This window comes from Aquarana catesbeiana, linkage group LG02, assembly GCF_042186555.1.
Source record: "Aquarana catesbeiana isolate 2022-GZ linkage group LG02, ASM4218655v1, whole genome shotgun sequence".
Lineage (NCBI taxonomy): Eukaryota > Metazoa > Chordata > Amphibia > Anura > Ranidae > Aquarana > Aquarana catesbeiana.
Genome location: NC_133325.1, coordinates 319,972,728 through 319,996,647, shown reverse-complemented (window position 1 = coordinate 319,996,647; position 23,920 = coordinate 319,972,728). Strand labels below are relative to the sequence as shown.

At 44.9% G+C, this 23,920-nt stretch overlaps 1 protein-coding gene across 1 annotated transcript in view; it reads left to right on the top strand.

Moving 5' to 3' along the window:
- LOC141127893 (sodium/hydrogen exchanger 4-like) overlaps positions 1-23,920 on the top strand; it is a 69,343-nt gene that overhangs the window by 37,808 nt on the left and 7,615 nt on the right. The window contains exons 5-9 of the mRNA XM_073614758.1: positions 2,870-3,072; positions 3,189-3,275; positions 9,457-9,527; positions 14,637-14,795; positions 18,778-18,868. Of these exons, the coding sequence (XP_073470859.1) occupies positions 2,870-3,072; positions 3,189-3,275; positions 9,457-9,527; positions 14,637-14,795; positions 18,778-18,868 (611 nt within the window). The remainder of the gene's footprint in view (positions 1-2,869; positions 3,073-3,188; positions 3,276-9,456; positions 9,528-14,636; positions 14,796-18,777; positions 18,869-23,920) is intronic.

The following is a 23,920-nucleotide window of genomic DNA, read 5'->3' as shown; positions in this document are numbered from 1 at the left end:
AGCTGAAAGTCACGCATTTTTATCGTGGTTTTTACTGCGTTTTTGCAGTGTTTTTTTCCGCAATTTTGCACAGGTCAAAAGGTCACCAATGTAAAAAGCAGAAAAACGCCTGTAATCTGCCCAAAAAGAAGCTCATGTACTTTTTTGAGCTTCAGGCATTTTGCTTCAGGCTACAAAAACGCTCAGATGTGAACAGGGGCCATTTAAATTAATTGGATTTTGCTTGTTGGGTGTTTTTCAGGCATTTTTTCTGGCATTTTACAAGCGTTTATGAGCTGAAAATGCTGTGAATGCAGCCTTAGATAAGTTCTGCTCAAACAGAGAAAACTTACAAATCTTCTGCTCCTCAGACAGGACAGCTGTCCAGTTTCAAGTGTTCAATATCTCCCTCAGCTCAGTCACTTATCATACCTTTAAAGTTCGGGACAGCCACAGGTGCTTCCTCAAAGCTGAATTACTTCCTATCCATAAGGACAGCACCTTGTAGCAATCTCCCAAAAGGTGAGACTCCCCAAACATACAATCCCCTTGGGCCAAAACCCAGGGGATGCAGAAATTGGCACATCCCCTATTCTCATGGCAGGAGCCAAGAAAGCCCAAAAAAAGCCCAAAAAAGGGCTGGAAAAGGTGTTCCAAATATTTACCAACTCTCTAGCTCACAGCAGTAGCCTCCCTGACGGTATTCCCGAGTGTGGCTCGGGGTTAAATTTCAGCACCATTAGCACCATCTCAGGATCCTGGTGCAGTGTTACTTACCTTGTCCCCAGGATCCTGCGATGTCCCTCCGCGCTGTCTGCGGGCTCTGTCTTCCTCCCGACGTCTCTCTGTGCCGGGCTCCGTTCCCTGAGAGCGTTGTAACGCACGGGGGGGTGGAGCCTGGCGGCAAATTCAAAAAAATGTAAAAATCATAACATATACAGTACTGTAATCTTACAGATTACAGTACTGTATGAAATCATTTCACATCCCTTTTGTCCCCAGTGCTTTGTCCAGTGCCCTGCATGCAGTTTTATATTATATATACTGTTCTTTCTGCCTGGAAACTTGAGATTGTCCATAGCAACCAAAAAGTGTCCCTTTACGTCAAAAGTGGCTTTAGACCAGCTAGAAAACAGCGATAATAAATTAGAACACTTGCAGAATTGAGCGATAGGGAATCGTGGGGAAATTTATTTTATTATTATTATATTATTATTTTTAATTATTTATATTTATTTATTATAATTTATGATTTTGTGTTTCAAACTTCATCATACCCGGGATATCTACTAGACTCTTGGTGGACAGATTTAAGTGTGTTATTGCTAAGAATTACAGGCCTACAATATAAAACGTCAAATTTCTATGCAAAATAATTGTACCGCTTTGAGACGCAAAAATCTGAAATAATCATACCGCCAGGGAGGTTAAGGTTTTATGCACACTGGGCATTTGTCCAACTATTATGAATGCCTTTTTCCTGGTAGGAGAGAAGCAGTGTTAAAAACGCACCCAAAGCCACATTTAGGCACAATTAGATATGTTCAGGCATGTCAAGTGTTTGGGCATTCATTGTCCAAAATATTCATTTATTCGGGCCATTGAAATGAATAAACACTCAATCACTAAATGTGCCTAGCGTTTAAACACATTTACACATGTCAGGAGTTTTTTCTGCCCAAACGCTCTTCTCCTGAACACTATTGTGGTGCATTCAGATTTCTGCCCCTAAACGCTCCTGCCTCTAAACACCTGTAAACACATATGTGTGCATGAACATGTAGGCTAACATAGAGGGAGGCAGAAAAAAAAAGTCTGTAAAACTGGTGTTTCTTAGTACCTGAGGCCTTAGAGAGGCTCCTTGGTAGATTGCCAGCCTGATAAAGATTCAAAAGTCAGAAGTTGTAAAAGCTTGTAAAAGCAGTAAACAAGCTTTAGGCCTCATGCACATGGACGTTTTTACAGCCACTTTTTTGAGCGTTTTTTGCAGCTTAAAAATGCCTGTCTATTTTAGTCTATGGCTTCATGCCCATCTAGGCATTTTTGAGCTGCAAATGGCATAGGCGTTTTTAAGCTGTAAAAAAAACCCAGGACCAGTGCGTTCTGTGGCGCGGCGCTAGAGCTGTAAAAACGCGAAACGCGGAAAAACGTGCAAAAATGCTCAAACCTGCCGATGCAGCGTTTTCGAGCTCCGGCATTGTTTTGCTCCAAAGGGAGTGCATATAGCTGAGAGATGTGTTTTTCTTTAAACGCTACTTAATGCTAACACTATAAAAAAAGGGGAAAAACACTCAAAAACGCTAATGCAAAACGCTGTAAAAATCGTGTTTTTTCCAGGCGTTGGACCTAGCTTTACAGCATGTTTTTAAAACATCCATGTGCATGAGGCCTAATTCACACTCAAAAGAAAAAGAACACTTAGAAGTTGATTTAGTAAAGGCAAATAGACTGTCCACTTTGCAAAGTGCAGTTGCTCCAGAGCTTAGTAAATGAGGTAAAGCTTCATTTTGCAAAGAGTACCCATTCACCTGCAAGGAAAAAAAAAAACAGCATTTCTGCTTGCACATGATTGGATGATGGAAGTCAGCAGAGCTTCTTCTTATTTACCAAGCTCTAGAGCAACTGCACGTTGCAAAGTGCACAGTCTATTTGCCTTTAGTAAATCAGCCCCTAGGCTGCTCCCTGCAGATCACAAAATACATTCATAGCACTGCATTTAGCAAGTTCCTTACATATGTGTATTTTATTATTTTTACTTTATTTTTTATAATGGTTTTTAATAATAATGATATTTACAATTAGTAGTATTGGTAGTTGTAGTAGTAGTAGTAGTAGTAGTAGTAGTAGTAGCATCTGATTATTTTTAATTTTGTGTTTTTATACATTTCAGGCGTTTTTCTTCTTTTTCCGATAATAAATTGTTTCCGGACATACCCATTCACTTTCAAAGACCAACTAATCATTACATACAGCGGTTTACGGGGAGCCAGTAGTTTCTCACTTGTATTCTTGTTGCCTATTCTCTTATTTCCAAGGAAGAAATTGTTTATCACTTCAACCATTGTAGTTATATACTTCACAGTGTTCATTAAGGTAAGACTGTGCTTAGAATGTGGGAAAAATAAATATTTGTTCAATGTGCAAATAGTTTAGGCAGATACTATTTTTTATTGAAAAAATATGGTTAGCAAATGTGCATTTAAATTTAGGGTCTGACTATTGGACCTCTGGTAAGATATCTGAATGTGAAAAGAATATCAAGGGAACAAACGGTCAATCAAGAAATTCATACTCGGGTAAGTGAGTTTTAATTTGACATGTTTTTACATTATTATATTTAAGTAAATGTATAACATGGCATTACACGTAATTTAGCTTAAAGCGGGGGTTCACCCACACCGCCAAAAAAAAAAAATATTAAAAGCCAGCAGCTACAAATACTGCAGCTGCTGACATTTAATACATTGCCACTTACCTGTCCCGGGTTCCAGCGATGTCGGCAGGGGACGCCGAGAACTCGCTCGGTTCTCGGCAGCTGCCGCCGCCATCCTGGGTGAGGGAATCAGGAAGTGAAGCGTTGCGGCTTCACTTCCCGGTTCCCTACTGCGCATGCGCGAGTCGCGCTGCGCGTCCCTAGTGGTCCCCGCTCTCTGCTGGGAGCTGTGTGTTCCCAGCAGACAGCGCGGTCGGGACGGGAAGAGGCATAGACTCCCATGGGAGTCTATGCCGGAAGTGGGTGCAAATACCTGTCTTTGACAGGTATCTGCACGCCCCCCCCCCCCTGAAAGGTGCCAAATGTGACACTGGAGGGGGGGAGGGTTCCGAAAAGCGGAAGTTCCATTTTTGTGTGGAACTCCGCTTTAAAAGAGAGTGATGAACTGTGCTTTAATCATATGAAAGCGCAGCCAGGCATTGCCTTCTAATTGCAGGTTGCAGGGCACCATGGTTGTTCATCCCCAAACCAATACTGTCCTGTGCACAGATGGTGGCCTGGGGCCTACACTTCACATCCTCTTGGCCCTGGTGCAGATAGCCCCCTCTTCCCTGGGAGGTTTTTTTCAGCTGGAATTCAGTGGAAATCAGTTCCTACCACCTTTGGCTCAGGCTCTCTGCTCTCCACTTACCATTATGACTTGTAAACACAAAAGTCCGGCTTCTACGCTTAAAAGTGACAGCTTGTCTCTCAACAGCTCCCACACATCTGACCTCCTGAGCAGATCCTACTGAGTGCAGAAAGGGGACAAGGGAGATGCAGGTGCCTGTGGTGCAGAGTGTTCATGGGTGGGAGGGGGCATTGTGTGTTAGGCTAATCCTTTGTGATCTCCATTTTTCCCCGATGCTTGTATACCGATACCCCTGCTCACTGCTGAATGATCTCCCTGCAAGTGAGAGAGGCACAGCTGGCTACAGTGTGTGGGGAGGTACTAGAGCCAGCTGAGTGCTTAAACTTAATACAGCAACAAAAGTAAGACATGTGGAACATGGCAGAGCTTTTAACGAGTGGGGAAGAAGATAGGGCAGAGAAGGGGGGTTGCGTGCAGAGGTCAGAGCTGAAGAGGGTTGAACGTGAGATGTGGATGGGGGATGCAGAGGTAAGCAGCTGTGGAAGAGTGCTGAACTCTGCACTCTGTGTGTAGTGCACCCCTGTAATCTGCATGTAGTGCACCCCTGAACTCTGCACTCTGTACGTAATGCACTCCTGGTTTTTAATGCCCCTTTAGCTTCCATGGCCCAGATGCCTAGGTTTGCACCAGTAATACATTAACAATATTCACATAATAAACTTCTTTACTTGTCGGTTTAATAGATGAAACACAACAGTCCATATAAGGGCATAGTTACAATCCAAATACTGACTTCTCTTGTGGCTCTAAGCAGATGTAATTTGCCCTTTCTCTTGCACTAAAAAGGGCTACAGGCTCCCTTAGCTGTCAGTTATTTCTAGTAGGGAGAACAAGGAGATACACTTCAGCCCCTTTCTTGAAGGGGAGAGCATGGCAACCTCCAGCAGACCTTCCTTCTCTGTCTTCCTCCCAGCCAGAATAAACTCAGAGCCCCAGCTCCACCCCCTCTAAATACCCACAAAGTACTCAAACAGCAAGAGAATCAACCCTTAAGGGGGCCTCTACTTATCTCCACTTGCCTACATACATTGGCTTGAAAAGGTGCTATAATGCAGATTCTTGGCATAAAATAAGTAGAGATTATAGAGTAATATGTATACAGAAAACTTACAAAATTTACAGATTTACAAATTTACAAACACTGACTTACAATGTCCTTGCTAAATTCTGTTTTAGGACTTTAGGGCTCAATTGTGCTTACCTTGTCGTCTGCTAAGCTATGGAATCTGACAACCCATTTTCCTCTTTTGTCCTCTCTGTGTATGTCTCAGTCTCTGTCTTCTTTATGTTCTCACCTACAGTATCTCACAAAAGTGGGTGCACTCCTCCAAAGCTTTTTTTCTAAGATAATAGGTGCAGGAACTTAACCATGCCCTGCACATACCCCGGGCACCTGCATCCCCCTTCTGCCTATCCTGGACTCAGTGGGAGCCACTCAGGAGATCAGATCTGAGGGAGCCAAGCTGTCACTTGTAAACACAGAAGCCCGGCTTCTGTGTTTACAAGTGACAGCTTGGCTGCCAAAGAGCAATAGTGGTGTGCAGGGAGCAGAGGGCTTGAGCTGGAGTTGGTGAAACTGAGTTCCACCAAGTTCCACCTGAAAAAAAGCCCTGCACCGTGCACATTTTTGTAAATATTTTATTATATCTTTTCATGTGACAACACTGAAGAAATTACACTTTGCTACAATGTAAAGTAGTGAGTGTACAGCTTGTATAACAGTGTACATTTGCTGTCTCCTCAAAATAACTCAACACACAGCCATTAATGTCTAAACCACTGGCAACAAAAGTGAGTACACCCCTAAGTGCAAATGTGCAAATTGGGCCCAATTAGTCATTTTCCCTCCCCGGTGTCATGTGACTGGTTAATGTTACAAGGTCTCAGGTATGAATGGGGAGCAGGTGTGTTAAATTTGGTGTGGTTTAACAGGACAGGTTCCAGGAGAGGTTGTCTTTGGGAAATAGACATATGAGTGCTGCCAGCATTGCTGTAGAGGTTGAAGGGGTGGGGGGTTCAGCCTGTCAGTGCTCAGACCATACGCAGCACACTGCATCAAATTGGTCTGCATGGCTGTCATCCAAGAAGGAAGCCTCTTCTAAAGATGATGCACAAGAAAGCCCACAAACAGTTTGCTGAAGATTAGCAGACTAAGGACATGGAATACTGATGAGACCAAGATAAACTTATTTGATTCAGATGGTGTCAAGCGTGTGTGGCGGCAACCAGGTGAGGAGTACAAAGACAAGTGTGTCTTGCCTACAGTCTAGCATGGTGGTGGGAGTGTCATGGTCTGGGGCTGCATAAGTGCTGCCGGCACTGGGGAGCTACAGTTCATTGAGGGAACCATGAATGCCAACATGTACTGTGACATACTGAAGCAGAGCATGATCCCCTTCCTTAGGAGACTGGACCGCAGGGCATTATTCCAACATGATAACGACACCAAACACACCTCCAAGATGACCACTGCCTTGCTAAAGAAGCTGAGGGTAAAGGTGATAGATTGGCCAAGCATGTCTCCAGACCTAAACCCTATTGAACATCTGTGGGACATCGTCAAATGGAAGATGGAGGAGCGCAAGCGCTCTAACTTTCATCAGCTCTGTGATGTCATCATGGAGGAGTGGAAGAGGACTCCAGTGGCAACCTGTGAAGCTCTGGTGAACTCCATGCCCAAGAGGGTTAAGGCAGTGCTGGAAAATAATGGTGGCCACACAAAATATTGACACTTTGGGCCCAATTTTGACATTTTCACTTAGGGGTGTACTCACTTTCATTGCCAGCGGTTTAGACATTAATGGCTGTGTGTTGAGATATTTTGAGGGGACAGCAAATTTACACTGTTATACAAGCTGTACACTCACTACTTTACATTGTAGCAAAGTGTCATTTCTTCAGTGTTGTCACATGAAAAGATATAATAAAATATTTACAAATATGTGAGGGGTGTACTCACTTTTGTGAGATATTGTATATGTCTGTCTGAGTATTCAGCCGTTCATTATCCCTCTGTTTTACCTTTTGCATTTCCCCAGTCATAGTTTTTGTTCTTCCATGTTTCCTGTTGCCCCTGGGTACTACTATTTAGATTCTAGTTTTAATTTCCTGTCTGCCCTTAGCGAGCGCAAATCCATCCCCACCACCAGGGGCTCTTGTGAAGACCAGTCACTCCTAGGTCTAGTGCCTTGATGAGAGCCTTCTGCTGCTTGTTGCTGATGGGAATTTCCACTGTCATACTTTGTTCTGATTATTCCCCCATTTAATGCATCTTGTCATAAAATGGAACCTGATAATGGCCTTGGCAATGGTTTGTAAGCAGGTGCAGTTAGCTTGCCTGCCGCTAGGTTGCTTTGTTACAATTATGGCATCGCAAGGGGAAGATTATAAGCAAGTGATAGCTTCCCTTTTAGAGAAACTCCTCTTGTAGTGATGTAATGGGTGGAAGTATTTTTCTTATAAATTCCAGCTGTGGGTGGAGCCCAGGTAGACAGGGTATAGGAACAGGACACCCCAGAGCTGTACTGATGTACTTGGGGGCCTGTGACAGAGTCTTCTGGGCCTGTAAGTGGCAACAGCAGCCTAAAAATAATTAACATTAGGGAGCATGTCCAGCTGGATAAAGCTAGAAGAAACATTTGGAAAAGAATAGCAGTAAATTAAAAGAAAGACCTTGTCACCCCTGATCCTCAACTGTGGGTTAGTGGTGTATAGCCTAATGCCCCGTACACACGGTCGGACTTTGTTCGGACATTCCGACAACAAAATCCTAGGATTTTTTCCGACGGATGTTGGCTCAAACTTGTCTTGCATACACACGGTCACACAAAGTTGTCGCAAAATCTGATCGTTCTAAACGCGGTGACGTAAAACACGTACGTCGGGACTATAAACGGGGCAGTGGCCAATAGCTTTCATCTCTTTATTTATTCTGAGCATGCGTGGCACTTTGTCCGTCGGATTTGTGTACACACGATCGGAATTTCCGACAACGGATTTTGTTGTCGGAAAATTTTATATCCTGCTCTCAAACTTTGTGTGTCGGAAAATCCGATGGAAAATGTGTGATGGAGCCCACACACTGTCGGAATTTCCGACAACAAGGTCCTATCACACATTTTCCATCGGAAAATCCGACCGTGTGTACGGGGCATAAGGGTTAGAGACTTATGCCGCGTACACACGGTCGGACTTTTCGGCTACAAAAGTCCGACAGCCTGTCCAACAGACTTTCGACGGACTTTTCTCAGACTTTTGGCGGACTTTTGGTGGACTTGCGGCAGACTTTCTTACGAACGGACTTGCCTACATACGATCACACAAAAGTCCGACGGATTCATACGTGATGACGTACACTGGACTAAAATAAGGAAGTTGATAGCCAGTAGCCAATAGCTGCCCTAGCGTGGGTTTTTGTCCATCGGATTTCTGGGTCCGGCGTAGTTACGACGTAAAGATTTGAAGCATGTTTCAAATCTAAAGTCCGTCAAATTTGAGGCTGTGAAAGTCCACTAAAAGTCCGGGGAAGCCCACACAGGATCGGATTGTCAGCCAGCTTTAGTCCGTCGGCGTCCGTCGGACTTTTGTAGACGAAAAGTTCGACCGTGTGTACGCGGCATTAGTATATACTGGGAAGTGGTCCCAACTCTGTGGTCCTCCCTAGGAGAGGAATGGGTGAAGATGGCTAAATATGTGTAATTGTGGTCTGCACTGAAAGGATGCTTCAGGATGTATATTTATGCTAGTAGTACTCTGTGCCAAAGTTTGGTAAGTATGTCAAACCTGATATGTCATGGGAAGAAATGTGAAGTTGCAGTAAAGTGCAGTAAAGTGCCAAAAATGCAGAGTGTGGGCATTCTTTTATTTCAAGAGTTAGACCTCATGCCAGGAAATGAGTGAGAGGGCATCTGGCCGGGAAAAATTTGTCCAGGATGGTGGCTACAGGAAAGGTACGTGGGTGCTCTATCCAAGAAAAAAAGTGGGGACTGGACTTGTACAGCTTGCTGCCAACATCTGCCCAATCCAGGTCTCCTATAGGTTAGCTCCTCTTTCTGGTTGCAAAGCATTGACTTCTGAGCTAACAATGCTAATAGTAGTTCCATTAACTACTGTACCTCTGCTTTTCTGCTTGTAACTTAGAGAAGCCCTAGCTGTTTCATCTAACTAATAATAATACAGCATATATTTAGTTTATATAGTTAATACATATTCAGTTTAGTGTGACAGTAGATGCTTTTCAATATTGCAAAATATGTTGGAAAGGAAAAAGCCTGTAAAAATGAAGACACATTTTTAATGATATGTTTCAAATTGCATATTCTGATCACTCATTATTAACAATTTCTCCAAACAGTTAATGGGTCACCTGAAGACAGGAATATCAGACATATGTGGCCTCTGGGGCCACTATCAGATGAAAGAAAAGTGGGTATTTGTCCTTTTCTATATGTCACTATTATATTAAAAGAAAGCGCAGCACAATGTATAAAATAACTTATTGTGACGGCTATGCAATGAATTCGAAACACAGACTAATAATAAGAAAATTGCGTAAGTCACTAATATCTGCAGTTGCTGCCCTGAAGACTTACATTAGAAGCAACCTTTGAAGTGGTAGTAAACTGTATTTTTTTATTTAACCTATAGGTAAGCTTATAATAACTGTACGGAACCTGTGGGTTAAATGAATATCTCCTAAACATGCACCGATATTCTAGTGAGTTACAACCAGTGACATCACCGGCACATGCGCTCTGAAGGAACGGCATACCTGTGTTTTTCCTTCAGAGCTCTGAGCTGCAGTCATGTGCGCGGGAGTGACGTTATTGTGGCTCAGCCTTTTAAGCAGCCACAGCCCATGAACCTGGAAGGAAGATCGGGTGAAGATGGAAGCCTCTGCAACAGTGACAGCACACCGCTGGAGGGCTTTGTTTAAAGGTAAATCCTTCATAATGTGCTAGTATGCAATGTCTATGATTAAGGCTTATTGCCAAAATGCGTAAGCCACAGTACTTTGTACAATCCAGTCTATGTAATAAAGTGACTTTTTCGGATGGATGAGTCGCTGGCTCGTTACGTTATATCTCCATACTTGCATATTATGCCTTTACCTTTAAGTTTACTACCACTTTAACCACTGCCTATCCCTTCACTGTGTACTTGCTTGTGAAAGCATCAGATCAAACCGAGAATGCTTTGGAGGCCAGAGGAGAGATATTGGGTTTCAAAGACCCCATATCTTTCCATAAAGAGGACCTGTTATGGTCCATGCTATCACAAAGGATGTTGTTCATCCCTTGTGATAGCAATAAAGTTGCTAAAAAGATTTCCTGTTTCAGGGTGGCTCCTTTATTTTGCAGTGTCCTTTGGAGCCACCCTACAAGTAGGGACTAGATGTGTGTCACCCTACAATGTGTGCATCAATAGAAATACACAGTCCTCTAGCCTAGTATGGTAAAACACTCCCCTGCTCTTCCTTCCTACACCCCCTTCCCTTTTCCAAGCTAAAAGAATGACTGCAGACTGCACTGTCTACTGTTAACCCATTCCTGTAATGGCCCTGCGTACTGGGTACACAAATAGCTGTATGTGTGGCAGCCATTTTGTTCAGGTCAGAAATCTCCCATGCCATTGTGTGGCAAGAGACATAGCTGCAGTGACTTTCCCCCTCCCTCCTCCTTCAGTTCATACAATGCACAAACTGTTAGCTGCTGCCAGAACCACTTTATCAGTCCATTGATCAGACACACACAGACCAGTGGCGGCCCGTGCATTAAGGGCGCACGGACGCCGCCCCCTCTCTCCTGCCACCCCCTCTGTGCACTACGGATAGATTCATGCATTGCATGAATCTATCCATGGCAGCCGCGGCCACCCCCCATTCAGGCGTCCGGCCCCTTTTTGGGCACCTGGTGCCTGAATTACAGCTGCAGGGGGTGTTTTTGTAGCACCTGTTTAGAGCCATAGGCTCTAATAGGCCACAAAAATGGTGACCTGCGAGCGCCATGCTTGATGCTCGCAGTTCACTCAGCTGTGTTAGGAAAGTGAATGAATATTCACTTTCCTAACACTGAACCGCCTCTCCTCTCCGCTAATCAGGTGCTTGATTCTGTTACCTGCCACCTGATTGGCTGAAACAACAGGCGCCGCTATTGGACGCCTATCAGGAGGAGAGATCGGGAGTCGGGCTGACTTGAAGGACCCCGCTCGTCGCCGTCACTCGCTGCCTCACACACTGGCAGCATTTAATGGGCACACTGGCAGCATTTGATGGGCACACTGGCAGCATTTAATTGGCACAGTGGCAGCATTTGATGGCACAGTGGCAGCATTTAATGGGCACAGTGGCAATTCAGTCTAGGTACCCATGTAAGACTGTCAAATTCACAAGCTTGAGCAATCCGGAAAAAAACATAGATCTTGCCGGACCATTCCCATTGTAAAATACCTGAGCTGAGGTCTGTAGAATACACATATCTGTCTCTTCCTCTTGGTAAAATCCATAATCTAAGTGTATTTCATAACTTGTGAAATAATAACAGCACAGCCAGAATAATGAGATTTTTACCTCCCTTGGTTAATTTGTAGCATTTTGAGCCCAAACACCACTACCCCAGGTGTACCGGAAGCAGAACCAGTCCAAGTGAACTGGGCATCTGAAACCTGCCAAATCTATATTTATTCTGAAGGTAGTTTAATTCCGGACAATAACATGCTTGTTAGCAGACTATAACATGAAGGTATTCAAAGATATTATTACCTAAAGAAAACTGCATCTGTGGCATAATCATAAACACAGAGACATTCCATTGGCCGCTCCCCAGCAAATATATGCACATTTATTATTCTAGTAAAAGGAGAAGTTATGCCGTGTACACACGACCGGTTTTGCCGTTGGAATAAACTCTGAAGCTTTCTCCGACGGAACTCCGACGGAATTCCATTCAAGCGGTCTTGCCTACACATGGTCAAACCACGTATAGGACCAAAGTCCGACCATCAAGAACGCGGGACGTACAACACTTACGACGGGACTAGGAAAATGAAGTTTAATAGCCAGTAGCCAGGGCTGTTTGAAGGAATTTGGGGGCCCCAAGCAAAATGGACATGGAGGCCCCCCCCCGCACACACGCACGCAAAGCCTACAGGAATCACAGCATAGCGATACAGTTTAGGTATGTAATAAAGCTTTTTGCAAAAAATTTACAAAGCAGAGAAAAGACTCTACAGTAGAGTGTACTATAGAGTCTTTTCTCTGCTTTGTAAATTTTTGCAAAAAAGCTTTAATGGAAATGGGATGGTAAAGAAAGAAAATGGAAAGAAAGCTAATTGTTTTTACTATGGTCAGCAAGCTACCATATTTTTATTACTAAATGGGTCTTAATGACTGCCCCCCCTTACTACTCCCCCCTGTGTTATTCTTTTTAACCCCCCCTCCTTACCGCGTACCGCGCGGCAGGAGATTCCGTTTTTTGTTCCCGGCCAGCCGGACTGAAAGGAAGTGAGCACTCAGTGTGTGCACATCCTGTCAGTCCGGCCAGGAACAGGAAACTGAATCTCCTGTACCGCGCGGACTGCAGGAGGAAGGAAGAGGAGCTTGGCCACGCTCAGGGACATCTATAATTTTGATTGGGCCCTGGGCAAACATTTTCTTGGACCCCCCCCCCTCCATTCTGAGACATACAAATAAATAGCAGATAGACTCAAAATCAATCTACTGCAGCAGATCACACAGCGATTGCAATTGTTTGCCAGAGGTTACAGCCTATACTTACTACTTACTGGCTGGTTGCTAGAGGTTACAACACATAATTTCTGCTTGCTGATTGGTTGCTAGAGGTTACTGCACGTTATTAGCGCTCACTGATTGGTTGCTATGGGTTAATGCACATCATTACCACTCACTGAGCAGTGGAGTAATCCCAAATAATTGAGCAAGTAAAGCAGCACATTAATACACATACTACAGGAGAGGGTCAGAGAGTGTAGACATAATACATGAGAGGTTCAGAGACTGCAGACATACTGCACGAGATTACCAGACTACGGACATACTGCATGAGATTACCAGAGACTGCGGACATACTGCGTGAGTTTACTAGACTGCGGACATACTGCACGAGATTACCAGACTACGGACATACTGCATGAGATTACCAGAGACTGCGGACATACTGCATGAGTTTACTAGACTGCGGACATACTGCATGAGATTACCAGAGACTGCGGATATACTGCATGAGATTACCAGAGACTGCGGACATACTGCATGAGATTACTAGACTGCGGACATGCTGCATGAGATTACCAGAGACTGTGGACATACTGCACGAGATTACCAGAGACTGCGGACATACGGCACAAGATTACCAAAGACTGCGGACATACTGCATGAGATTACCAGACTGCGGACATACGGCACGGGATTACCAGAGACTGTGGACATACTGCATGAGATTACCAGACTGCGGACGGGCATACTGCATGAGATTACCAGACTGCGAACATACTGCATGAGATTACCAGACTGTGGACGGACATACTGCATGAGATCACCAGACTGCGCACATACTGCATGAGATTACCCGTGAATTGGGGCCCCGATGACAGCTTTGCAGAGTGCACAGAGGACACGGATGGCTATATTCGCGCGCTAGCCAGCAGAGAGGGGGCGAGGCCGAGAGCTCCACTGATGCTCTGACCCCGCCCCATGTAGCCTGTATGCTCAGAACAGAGGGGCTGTAGTTAGAGCAGTGATCGGAGTGGGCGCGTCAGTGGAGCTCCTGGCCCCGCCCCCTCTCTGCTGGCTAGATCGGGAATACAGCCTCCCGTGTCCTCTGTGCACTCTGAAAAGCTGTCATCGGGGCCCCAATTTATGGGTAGCGTGGGCCCCCCTACAAATATTGGGCCCAGGGCAGGTGCCCCATTTGCCCTGCGCTAAAGACGACCCTGGCCACGCTACAGGCTGCAGCTTATAGGAAGCGGCGGCCGGCGGCGCGGCTGGGGCCCCAGGCCAGTTTGGGCTTGTTTTGCCTGTCCTGTCGCGACAGGCCTGCCAAAAGCTTCCGTCTCGTACTTGCTTCAGAGCATGCGTCGTTTTTGGTCCGTCGGAACAGCATGCAGACAAGCGTTTTTCCCGATAGGAATTGGTTTCGTCGGAAATATTTAGAACATGTTCTATTTCTAGGTCTGTTAGAATTTTCAAAACAAAAAGTCCGATGAGGCCTACACACGATCGGAATAGACGATGAAAAGCTTCCGTCTGACTTTTTCTGGCGGACATTCTGCTCGTGTGTACGCGGCTTTAGGCTACATTCCAATGGGTGACTAGCCCATCCAAATGTAGCCTTAGCTTCTAAAATAACTTTTGTTTCCATAGTATGTATCCCCTTTGCTCACATTTTCTACAGCTAAATAAAATATGATGTATTTGGGAAGGAGTGCAACTAAAACTTCTGATATTAACGTAAATTGTTAGTGTAAATTTGTTTTCTTGTTTTTATTATATAAAGTATGATGCATGTTTTGTTCCAGATTTAAAAAACTTGATAACAAATTTCTCCGGAAAGCTCTTATCCGAGAACATCAGCCTAAATCAAGTATTGTCTCTCTGCATAAAAAGCTTGAGATTAAACAAGCCATTGAAATGACCAGGTTTGGAATAAGCAGAGATGCTTCTTCATCCTCTCTACAGTAAGTGTTATTTTATCATGTACAGCAGGATTACACAAATAGAGGGCTAGGCCTAATATTGTTGGCCCTCTAAGCTGCGTTTTGTATCCACAGTATTAACACTACATCTACAGCCGTGGCCAAAAGTTTTGAGAATGACACAAATATTATTTTCACAAAGTCTGCTGCTTCAGTGTTTTAGATCTTTTTGGCAGATGTTACTATGGTATACTGAAGTATAATTTTAAGCATTTTATAAATGTCAAAGGCTTTTATTGACAATTACATTAAAATTATGCAAAGAGTCAATATTTGCAGTGTTGACCCTTCTTTTTCGAGACCTCTGCAATTCACCCTGGCATGCTGCCAATCAACTTCTGGGACACATCCTGACTGATGGCATCCCATTTTTGCATAATCAACGCTTGCAGTTTGTCAGGATTTGTGTTTTTTTTTTTGTTCACCTGCCTCTGGAGGATGGACCACAAGTTCTCAATGGGATTAAAGGGGTTGTAAATGTTAGTTTTTTGTTTTTTTTTCTAAATAACAAACATGTTATACTTACCTCCTCTGTGCAAGGGTTTTGCACTGAGCCGTCACGATCCTCCTTTTCTGGGGTCCCCCGGTGGCACTTCTGGCTCCTCCTCTTCTCGAGTGCCCCCACAGAGAGCCACTTTCCATGGGGGCACTCGTGCGGGTGCGAAGTCCTGTTGCTGCGTCCATTGACACAGACAGCAGGACTCGGCCCCGCCCCCAGATCCTCTGTCACTGGATTTGATTGACAGCAGTGGGAGCCAATGGCTCAAGACCAGGGGTCTCAAACTGGCGGCCCTCCAGGTGTTGCCAAACTACAAGTCCCATGAGGCATTGCAAGGCTGACAGTTACAAGCATGACTTCCACAGACAGAGGCATGATGGGACTTGTAGTTTTGCAACAGCTGGAGGGCCGCCAGTTTGAGACCCGTGCTCAAGACAGTGGCTGGAGCTGCTGTGCTCGTCCCCATCGATGGAACGATCGGGTTCAGGTAAGTAAAAGGGGGGCTCTGGGGGGCTGAAGATTTTTGCAGAAGATAGAATGCATTAAGGTGAAAAACCTCAAGGGTTTACAACCCCTTTATGGTCTGGGGAGTTTCCTGGCCATGGACCCAAAATGTTGATGTTTTGTTCCCAAAGCCACTTGGTTATCACTTTTGCCTTATGACAAGGTGCTCCATCATGCTGGAAAAGACATTGTTCATCACCAAACTGTTCTTGGATGGTTGGGATAAGTTGCTTTTGGAGGATGTTTTTGTACCATTCTTTATTCATGGCTGTGTTCCTAGGCAAAATTGTGAGTGAGCCCACTCCCTTGGCTGAGAAGCACTCCCACAGATGAATGGTCTCAGGATGCTTTACTGTTGGCATGACACAGAACTGAAAGTAGCGCTAACCCTTTGTTCTTAAGATAAGGCTTTTTCCGGGTTCCCCAAACAATCGGAAAGGGGATTCATCAGAGAAAATTACTTTACCATAGTCCTCATCAGTCCAATCCCTGTACCTTTTGCAGAATATCAGTCTGTTCCTGATGTTTTTCCTGGAGAGAAGTGGCTTCTTTGCTGCCATTCGTGACACCAGGTCATCCTTCAAAAATCTTCTCCTCACTGTGCATACAGATGGACTCTAATCTGCCTGCTGCCATTCCTGAGCAAGCTCTGCACTGATAGTGCCCCGATCCCGCAGATGAATCAACTGTAGGAGACAGACCTGGAACTTGCTGGACTTTCTTGGGCGCCCTAAAGCCTTCTTCACAAATGCAGTTGAAATGTTTTTTTATGGAGTTCATTTTCATGGCAAAGAGGGACTTTGCAATTAATTACAATTCATCTGATCACTCTTCATAACATTCTGGAGTATATGCAAATTGCCATAATTAAAACTGAGGCAGCAGACTTTGTGAAAATTAATATTTGTGTCATTCTCAAAACTTTTGGCATTGGCTGTACATCAAAATCTGCCATCCAGATAAGCACCAATCAGATCTTATGAATACAGAGATGCAGGCTAGTTAAAAGAATGATCTATTACCTAACACAGAACTGATGTGAGGTCTTTTCCATATAGCCAAGTAAATATCAGCTCAGTGGTAGATTGTGCTACAGGTAAAATGTTACTACAAGCATTTAAAGGGTATCTATAGTCTTTTTACACATACAATTAAATATATATACAGTGTCTCACAAAAGTGAGTACACCCCTCATATTTTTGAAAATATTTTATTATATCTTTTCATGTGACAACACTGAAGAAATGACACTTTGCTACAATGTAAAGTAGTGAGTGTACAGCTTGTATAACAGTGTAAATTTGCTGTCCTCTCAAAATAACTCAACACACAGCCATTATTGTCTAAACCACTGGCAACAAAAGTGAGTACACCCCTAAGTCCAAATGTCCAAATTGGGCCCAATTAGCCATTTTCCCTCCCCGGTATCATGTGACTCGTTAGTGTTACAAGGTCTCAGGTGTGAATGAGGAGCAGGTGTGTTAAATTTGGTGTTATCGCTCTCACTCTCTCATACTGGTCACTGGAAGTTCAACATGGCACCTCATGGCAAAGAACTCTGAGGATCTGAAGAAAGAATTGTTGCTCTACATAAAGATGGCCTAGGCTATAAGAAGATTGCCAAGACCCTGAAACTGAGCTGCAGTACAGTGGCCAAGAGCATACAGCGGTTTAACAGGACTGGTTCCACTCAGAACAGGCCTCACCATGATCGACCAAAGAAGTTGAGTGCACGTGCTCAGCGTCATATCTAGAGGTTGTCTTTGGGAAATAGGTGTATGAGTGCTGCCAGCATTGCTGCAAAGGTTGAAGGGGTGGGGGGTCAGCCTGTCAGTGCTCAGACCATACGCCGCACACTGCATCAAATTTTATCTGCATGCCTGTCATCCCAGAAGGAGGCCTCTTCTAAAGATGATGCACAAGAAAGCCCACAAACAGTTTGCTGAAGACAAGCAAACTAAGGACATGGATTACTGGAACCATGTCCTGTGGTCTGATGAGACCAAGATAAACTTATTTGGTTCAGATGGTGTCAAGCATATGTGGCGGCAACCAGGTGAGGAGTACAAAGACAAGTGTGTCTTGCCTACAGTCAAGAATGGTGGTGGGAGTGTCATGGTCTGCGGCTGCATGAGTGCTACCGACACTGGGGAGCTACAGTTCATTGAGGGAACCATGAATGCCAACATGTACTGTGACATACTGAAGCAGAGCATGATCCCCTCCCATCGAAGACTGGGCCGCAGGGCAGTATTACAATATTACAACATGATAACGACCCCAAACACACCTCCAAGACGACCACTGTCTTGCTAAAGAATCTGAGGGTAAAGGTGATGGACTGACCAAGCATGTCTCCAGACCTAAACCCTATTGAGCATCTGTGGGGCATCCTCAAATGGAAGGTGGAGGAGCGCAAGGTCTCTAACATCCACCAGCGCCGTGATGTCATCATGGAAGGGATCTTTCAGTCAGAAGGACTTCTATTATCCTCTCTGGCAGCCATTCTCAACCTGGATTCCATGAAACTTTAGGGTTGCTCCAGAGGTTGCTGGGGGTTCTATGAGCTGTGGTTGAATGACCTCTCATTTGATGGTACCTGCATAGTTCCTGCGTCAAAGCCAGCAGCGGGATACCAATTATCTTTTAAGCTGTCAGTCAGGGATGTATTTCCTACTTACTACCAATGTATGGAGCATTTTTGCCACTGACCCCTGATGAATTTGTTTTAGTTAGGGTTCTCCATGACCTGAAAGTTATTTTAGGAGTTCCTCTGGGGTAAAAGGGCTTAGGGAGGCTGCTCTATGGTGATTCCCTGACCTCCTAGAAGGCAACCCAGACAGAAAACTGTGGGCAAACCATGCAGCAAATAAATTGCTTTGCAAGCACTACGGTATGGTGTTATTTTAGTGATACTGCTGCAGAAGCCAACAAGGTAATTTTTGTTTTATCATTTGCAGAAAAAGAAAAATTTCAAACACATTTTCCACTGAAGATGTAATTCACATGAAAGATGTATTAACAAACAGTCTCTATCATGTGCGCCGAAGGGTAAGGTGTATTACATTTCATAACATTTAAATGATAGTTCATAATAGTCTTCTTTGGTGCAAAAATAGGTGATATTATTTAACTGTGTAAATGCATGAAAAATTGCTATGCTTAATGTATATATTAAACCAAGGTTTCTCAAACAGGGTTCTGCAAGAAGTCCCCATGAGTTCTGCCGCAATCTTCCCTTCAATCACAGGCAGCTTTCTCTTTTTTTTTCTTTGTCAAATTTGTTTATTGAAGTTTTATAAGTCAGGGAACGGGTTCAAAAGCAATACAGGAATATACAATAGTAAGGTACACTATAACATTATAATATGACAAAAGATAAAGTTGTCTCTTACTTTAAACAAAAAATTGTCAACTCAGAGAGATATTTCCTATAGTGTTAAGAAAGCAAAAATGTCTAAACATAGACTATGATAGAATAATGGAATCTCAATAAAATTATAAAGCTTTCTCTGTTACGATAAAAAACACACAATGCTTGTGTGAAATTCAGTGCTAAAGGAACCTGATAGTTGCAATCAGAGTACACAAATGCTCATCAATCTTATATTGATATAAAAAAGTGCAAAGATGAAAGTTTATGAGAAACAAAGACTGAGTGAAGTTTTGGGGGGTGAACCCCTTAAATGAGTCTCTATTATGTTGCTGCAGTGGGTGGCGAGGCTGTTTCAAGTAAGGGCTGGGAACCCAGGAGCTGTGGAAGATAAAAGGAAGAGAGGGCAGAGAAGCACCAGGCACGTTCCTAGTACAGCAATAAAAATGTATTCAAGATTACATTTTTTAAATGACAGTAAAATGGATTGCACTCACATAGTGCTCAGTGGATGTGGGCTTGCCAAGTCCAGTGAGAGAACAGAAAACCGCCAGGGGACCCTTGGATGATGTGCTGCAAGCGCCATGAACAGCGGAGAGCAGGAGCCTCGATGAGCCACAGATGGATGCCGGTGTCTTGCCGAGAAAGTTCCCCCAGCGGATAAGGACCTCCCTGTACTGCGCAGGCGCAGCGCTTGCGCAGTACCAACGACTAAGGAGCCGCCGAAAATAGCCGAAGCTGAAAACCTTCAATCAGCTGTACACGGCGCCTGCGCCCTGGGTCCAGGTTCAAGCCTCACCATCCAAGTGGACCTAGAGGGAGAATAAAAAAGTGCCGAGCGAAGCGAGGCCGTGCCCGAAGCGTGGCGAGCGAAGCGTGGCGAGCGAAGCGAGCCCGCAAGGGGCCCTCTTACAGGCGCCATGTACAGTTGATTTACAACTATTCGGCTTCAGCTATTTCCGCCAGCTCCTACTGCGCAAGCGCTGCGCAGTACAAGGGGGTCCTTATCAGCCGAGGGGAACTTTCTAGGCAGAACACCGGCACGGTCCAGGAGATTCAAATCTTGGATCCAATTGGATATTGTAGGGGGAGAGACTGAAACCCATTTAACGATAATAATTCTTTGGGCAATAAAGAATGCTCTAGAAACCCCCAGGCGTTTATACTTATCCAAAAGAGAAGAATCAAAATGCCCCAGAATACATGTCAGTAGATCTGTAGTAAGAGAAAGACCTGATCCATTATTAATTTGGATATCTTCTGTCCAGTATCGTTTCAGTGCCAGAGCAGGTGAATCAGGTCAAGAATCTTGCCATAGAGCTATACTACAAAGAAAATGCAGAGTTCGATATACCCGATGGATACTAAACAGTTGTGTTAGCTGATAAGAGTGGGAAGGAGAAACAAGAGGGATCCTTTGCAAAACCTGGTCCCATACATCATCAGGAATATGACTTAACTCTTTCTTACATTTCTGTTTACATGGAGCTGGAAGTCTCAACAAAAATTTAGATATAAGTTGTGCATAAATCTCTGAAATAAGGCCCTTTGAATCACAGATCCCAACAATTTTATCAAATAACGGAGTATCTGCAATCGAGATGCTGAGGCAGCTGATGGGTTGATTGCATCCCCACTTAGCCCACACATGCTGAGAGGCGCAGGGAAGCAACATGTTTCTGTGCTGTTCCCTGCTGGCCCCTCCTTTCCTCCTGCCATCCTAGATGTCTGTATGTGACATCACGTGTAATGGACAAAAGGGGAGGAGGGGTAAGCAATTAACAACATGCCATAAAAGGACTCATCACAGAAGCTTCCCTGCACTGCTCTGCATGTGAAGGAAACTGCTACCGTAATGTGCCCTGCTGTATGCCTCACAATGTGCCCTGCTGTGTGCTCCATAATATGCCCTGCTGTACTCCCATAATGTGCCCTCTTGCCCCCCCAAGTAATATGCCCTGCTGTGCCCCATAATGCACCCTGATGTATGCTCCATAATGTGACCAGCTGTGTTCCCCATAATGTGTCCCGCTTTGCCCCATAATGTGCCCTCCTGCTGTGCCCCATACTGTGTCCTACTATGCCCCATGATGTGCTCCCCTGCCCCATGTAATATGCTATGCTGTGCCTCATAATGTTCCTTCCTGCTCCAATGTGATTGCCCTTCTGTGCCCCATAAAATGCCCTACCGCCCCACCTTATAATGTGCTCTGCTGTCCCCCCTGTAATGTACCCTTCTACTGTGCTCCCATAATGTGCCTTTTTGCCCCCATGTAATATACCCTGCTGTGCCCCATAATGTTCCCTCCTGCCCCCATGTAATATGCTTTTTGTGCCCCATAATGTGCCCTTCTTCCCCTACGTAATATGCCCTGCTATACCTCATAATGTGCCCTCCATTCCCCATGTAATAAGCCCTGCTGTACCCCATAATGTGCCCTACTGCTCCACCTTGCAATGTGCTCTGCTGCCCCCCCCCCATAATGTGCCCCTCTCTGCCCCCCCCCATGTAATGTGCCCCATAATGTGACCTGCTGTGCCCCAAAATGTACCCTCCTGCCCCCATGTAATATGCCCTGATTTGCCCCATAATGTGTCCTCCTGCCCCATGTAATATGCCGTGCTGTACTTCATAATATGCCCTCCAATCCCCACATAATATGCCTTGATGTGCCCCATAATGTGCCCTACTGAATCAATGTGTCAGCTCTCCATCACTTGCTACTTGTGAATGCTCAGCACACTGGAAATGTCCTGCAGTTCTCTCAGCTTTTAAGGTGAAACTAGATTCTGCTGGGTGGGGGTGAACACAAATGTACAAATATGAACACATTATGGCACTTTTATCTCATTAGAGTGCTCTTCTCAAGCCTACAATCACCACCCAATTAGATACCGTCACCATCTCCCCCAACGCTTTTCTCTTTTGGTCTCTACCAATCTAACTTCTACACATGTTCATAGGAGTTACATTGTCATTGTCTAACAGTTCCATTCTTGGTGTAACCAGGTGCCAATGAATGCTTGGGTCCCCCCCCCCCCTTCCTGTGTGTGCTGACAGCTGTGCTGTGGGAGGATTAGAGAGCATGGACAGACCAGCTGTGTTGTGTTGTGGGCTTTCTTCCCCATCCCTTGCTGTGCATGGCTGGCTGTGAGCACAGCGGACACTGTGTGGATTCCCCCATTCCCCCACTAGCCCACTAGCCCCCTCCCTCCTGGAGGCATCAGAGTGGCTGTGTGTTCTCTGCTCACTCCTGCTTCCTCCCTCCCTCCTGGTGGCAGTGGCTTGAGCATATCAGTGGCAGGGAGGTGACACTGTGCCCATGGGAGCCTGAGGACCAAGTTCCAGAGAGATTGTTTGCTGAGCTGGGACCTGGGCTGAGTGACTGAGCCTTGTGAGGATCTAATCGTGAGGACCGAGACTTCTGAGACAACTGTTCCCCAAGCCTACTGGGCTTGTTCCATTGCAAACTGGTAGTGGAACTACCTAGCTTAACCCCTTACTGCCCACAGTTAATGCCAAGTAAGACTGCCCCTTATCTGGCAGCCCATCATCCCTCCCCTGTGTACAGTCTTAAAGGGACAGCTGCATGTGCACCACCTACAGAAGTGCCCAACCGAAAGCTGGCCAACACTGAAAATTAGGCGGTGATCCCCAGGAGTACCTCTTTGTTAGGAACACATACACCCAACCATTAAAGGGCTGTATGTGCAGAGTGCAATCAGGGAGCCTTTTTAAATAGTCATTGTCAAGAGTTACAGTGAGACTTTTTCTTTGTGCCTTTTAAGCTTTCACGGTTGATGCGGTTCTTACTAATGCTATGTACACTAATTTAATAGGGTTTAGCCTTATTGCAATGTAAGTCAATGGCCATAGGTGGGGCTAATATTCCCATCAGTTAACCTAACGTATTTATTGACCCATTCCTCTGTATGTGTATTTTGTTATTCTACTTTGCTATCAAATACTTACTTTTCCTAAAATTGGTTGCCTGTGGCCTATTTTCTGTGAAATGTTATAGATGGTAATATACTAATGCTTAAGGTACACAGGTGTGAGCAGGGACAGACTGGCCCCATCAGGGTTGCCAGCCTCAATAAAACCAGGGACAGTATGTAAAAATCTGTGCTTTTTTAAAAATCCCAAGATTATAGCTGCTCCGCCTCTCCAGTACCTTTTCAGTGTGTGTATTCTCTGTGTGTGTATACTGTGTGTGTATATTGTGTGTCTGTGTGTGTATACTGTATGTGTGTGTGTGTGTATACTGTGTGGCCCCATAATCTATTGCCTGGGGGCCCCATAATCTCCTATTGCCTGGGGGCCCCATAATCTCCTATTGCCCGGGGGCCGCATAATCTTCTCCAATTGCCCGGGGGCCCCATAATCTCCTATTGCTCGGGGGCCCCATGAGTTGTCAGTCCGCCCCTGGGTGTGAGTGGCCTTCAGTCTATAACCAGGTGTGTCAGTGAGGACTGAGTAGTTTAAGGAGTCAAGCCAGAACAGAAGGCCCATCAAACCAAGGGGCTCCTGCAGGGGTAGTGTTCCATTGGCATACTGAGATAGAGCCAGGATGTACACTACACTGCAGTGTTAATGCAAACAGAAAAATGCTAGGAAAGTGGGACTTTTTTTGGACTTTAGTTCCTGATGATGAAAGGAAGATGATGAGGGGGAGTAAAGAATATGTCCTGTAGTTCCTGCCATTTCCTACAGTGTAAAAAATGTACAC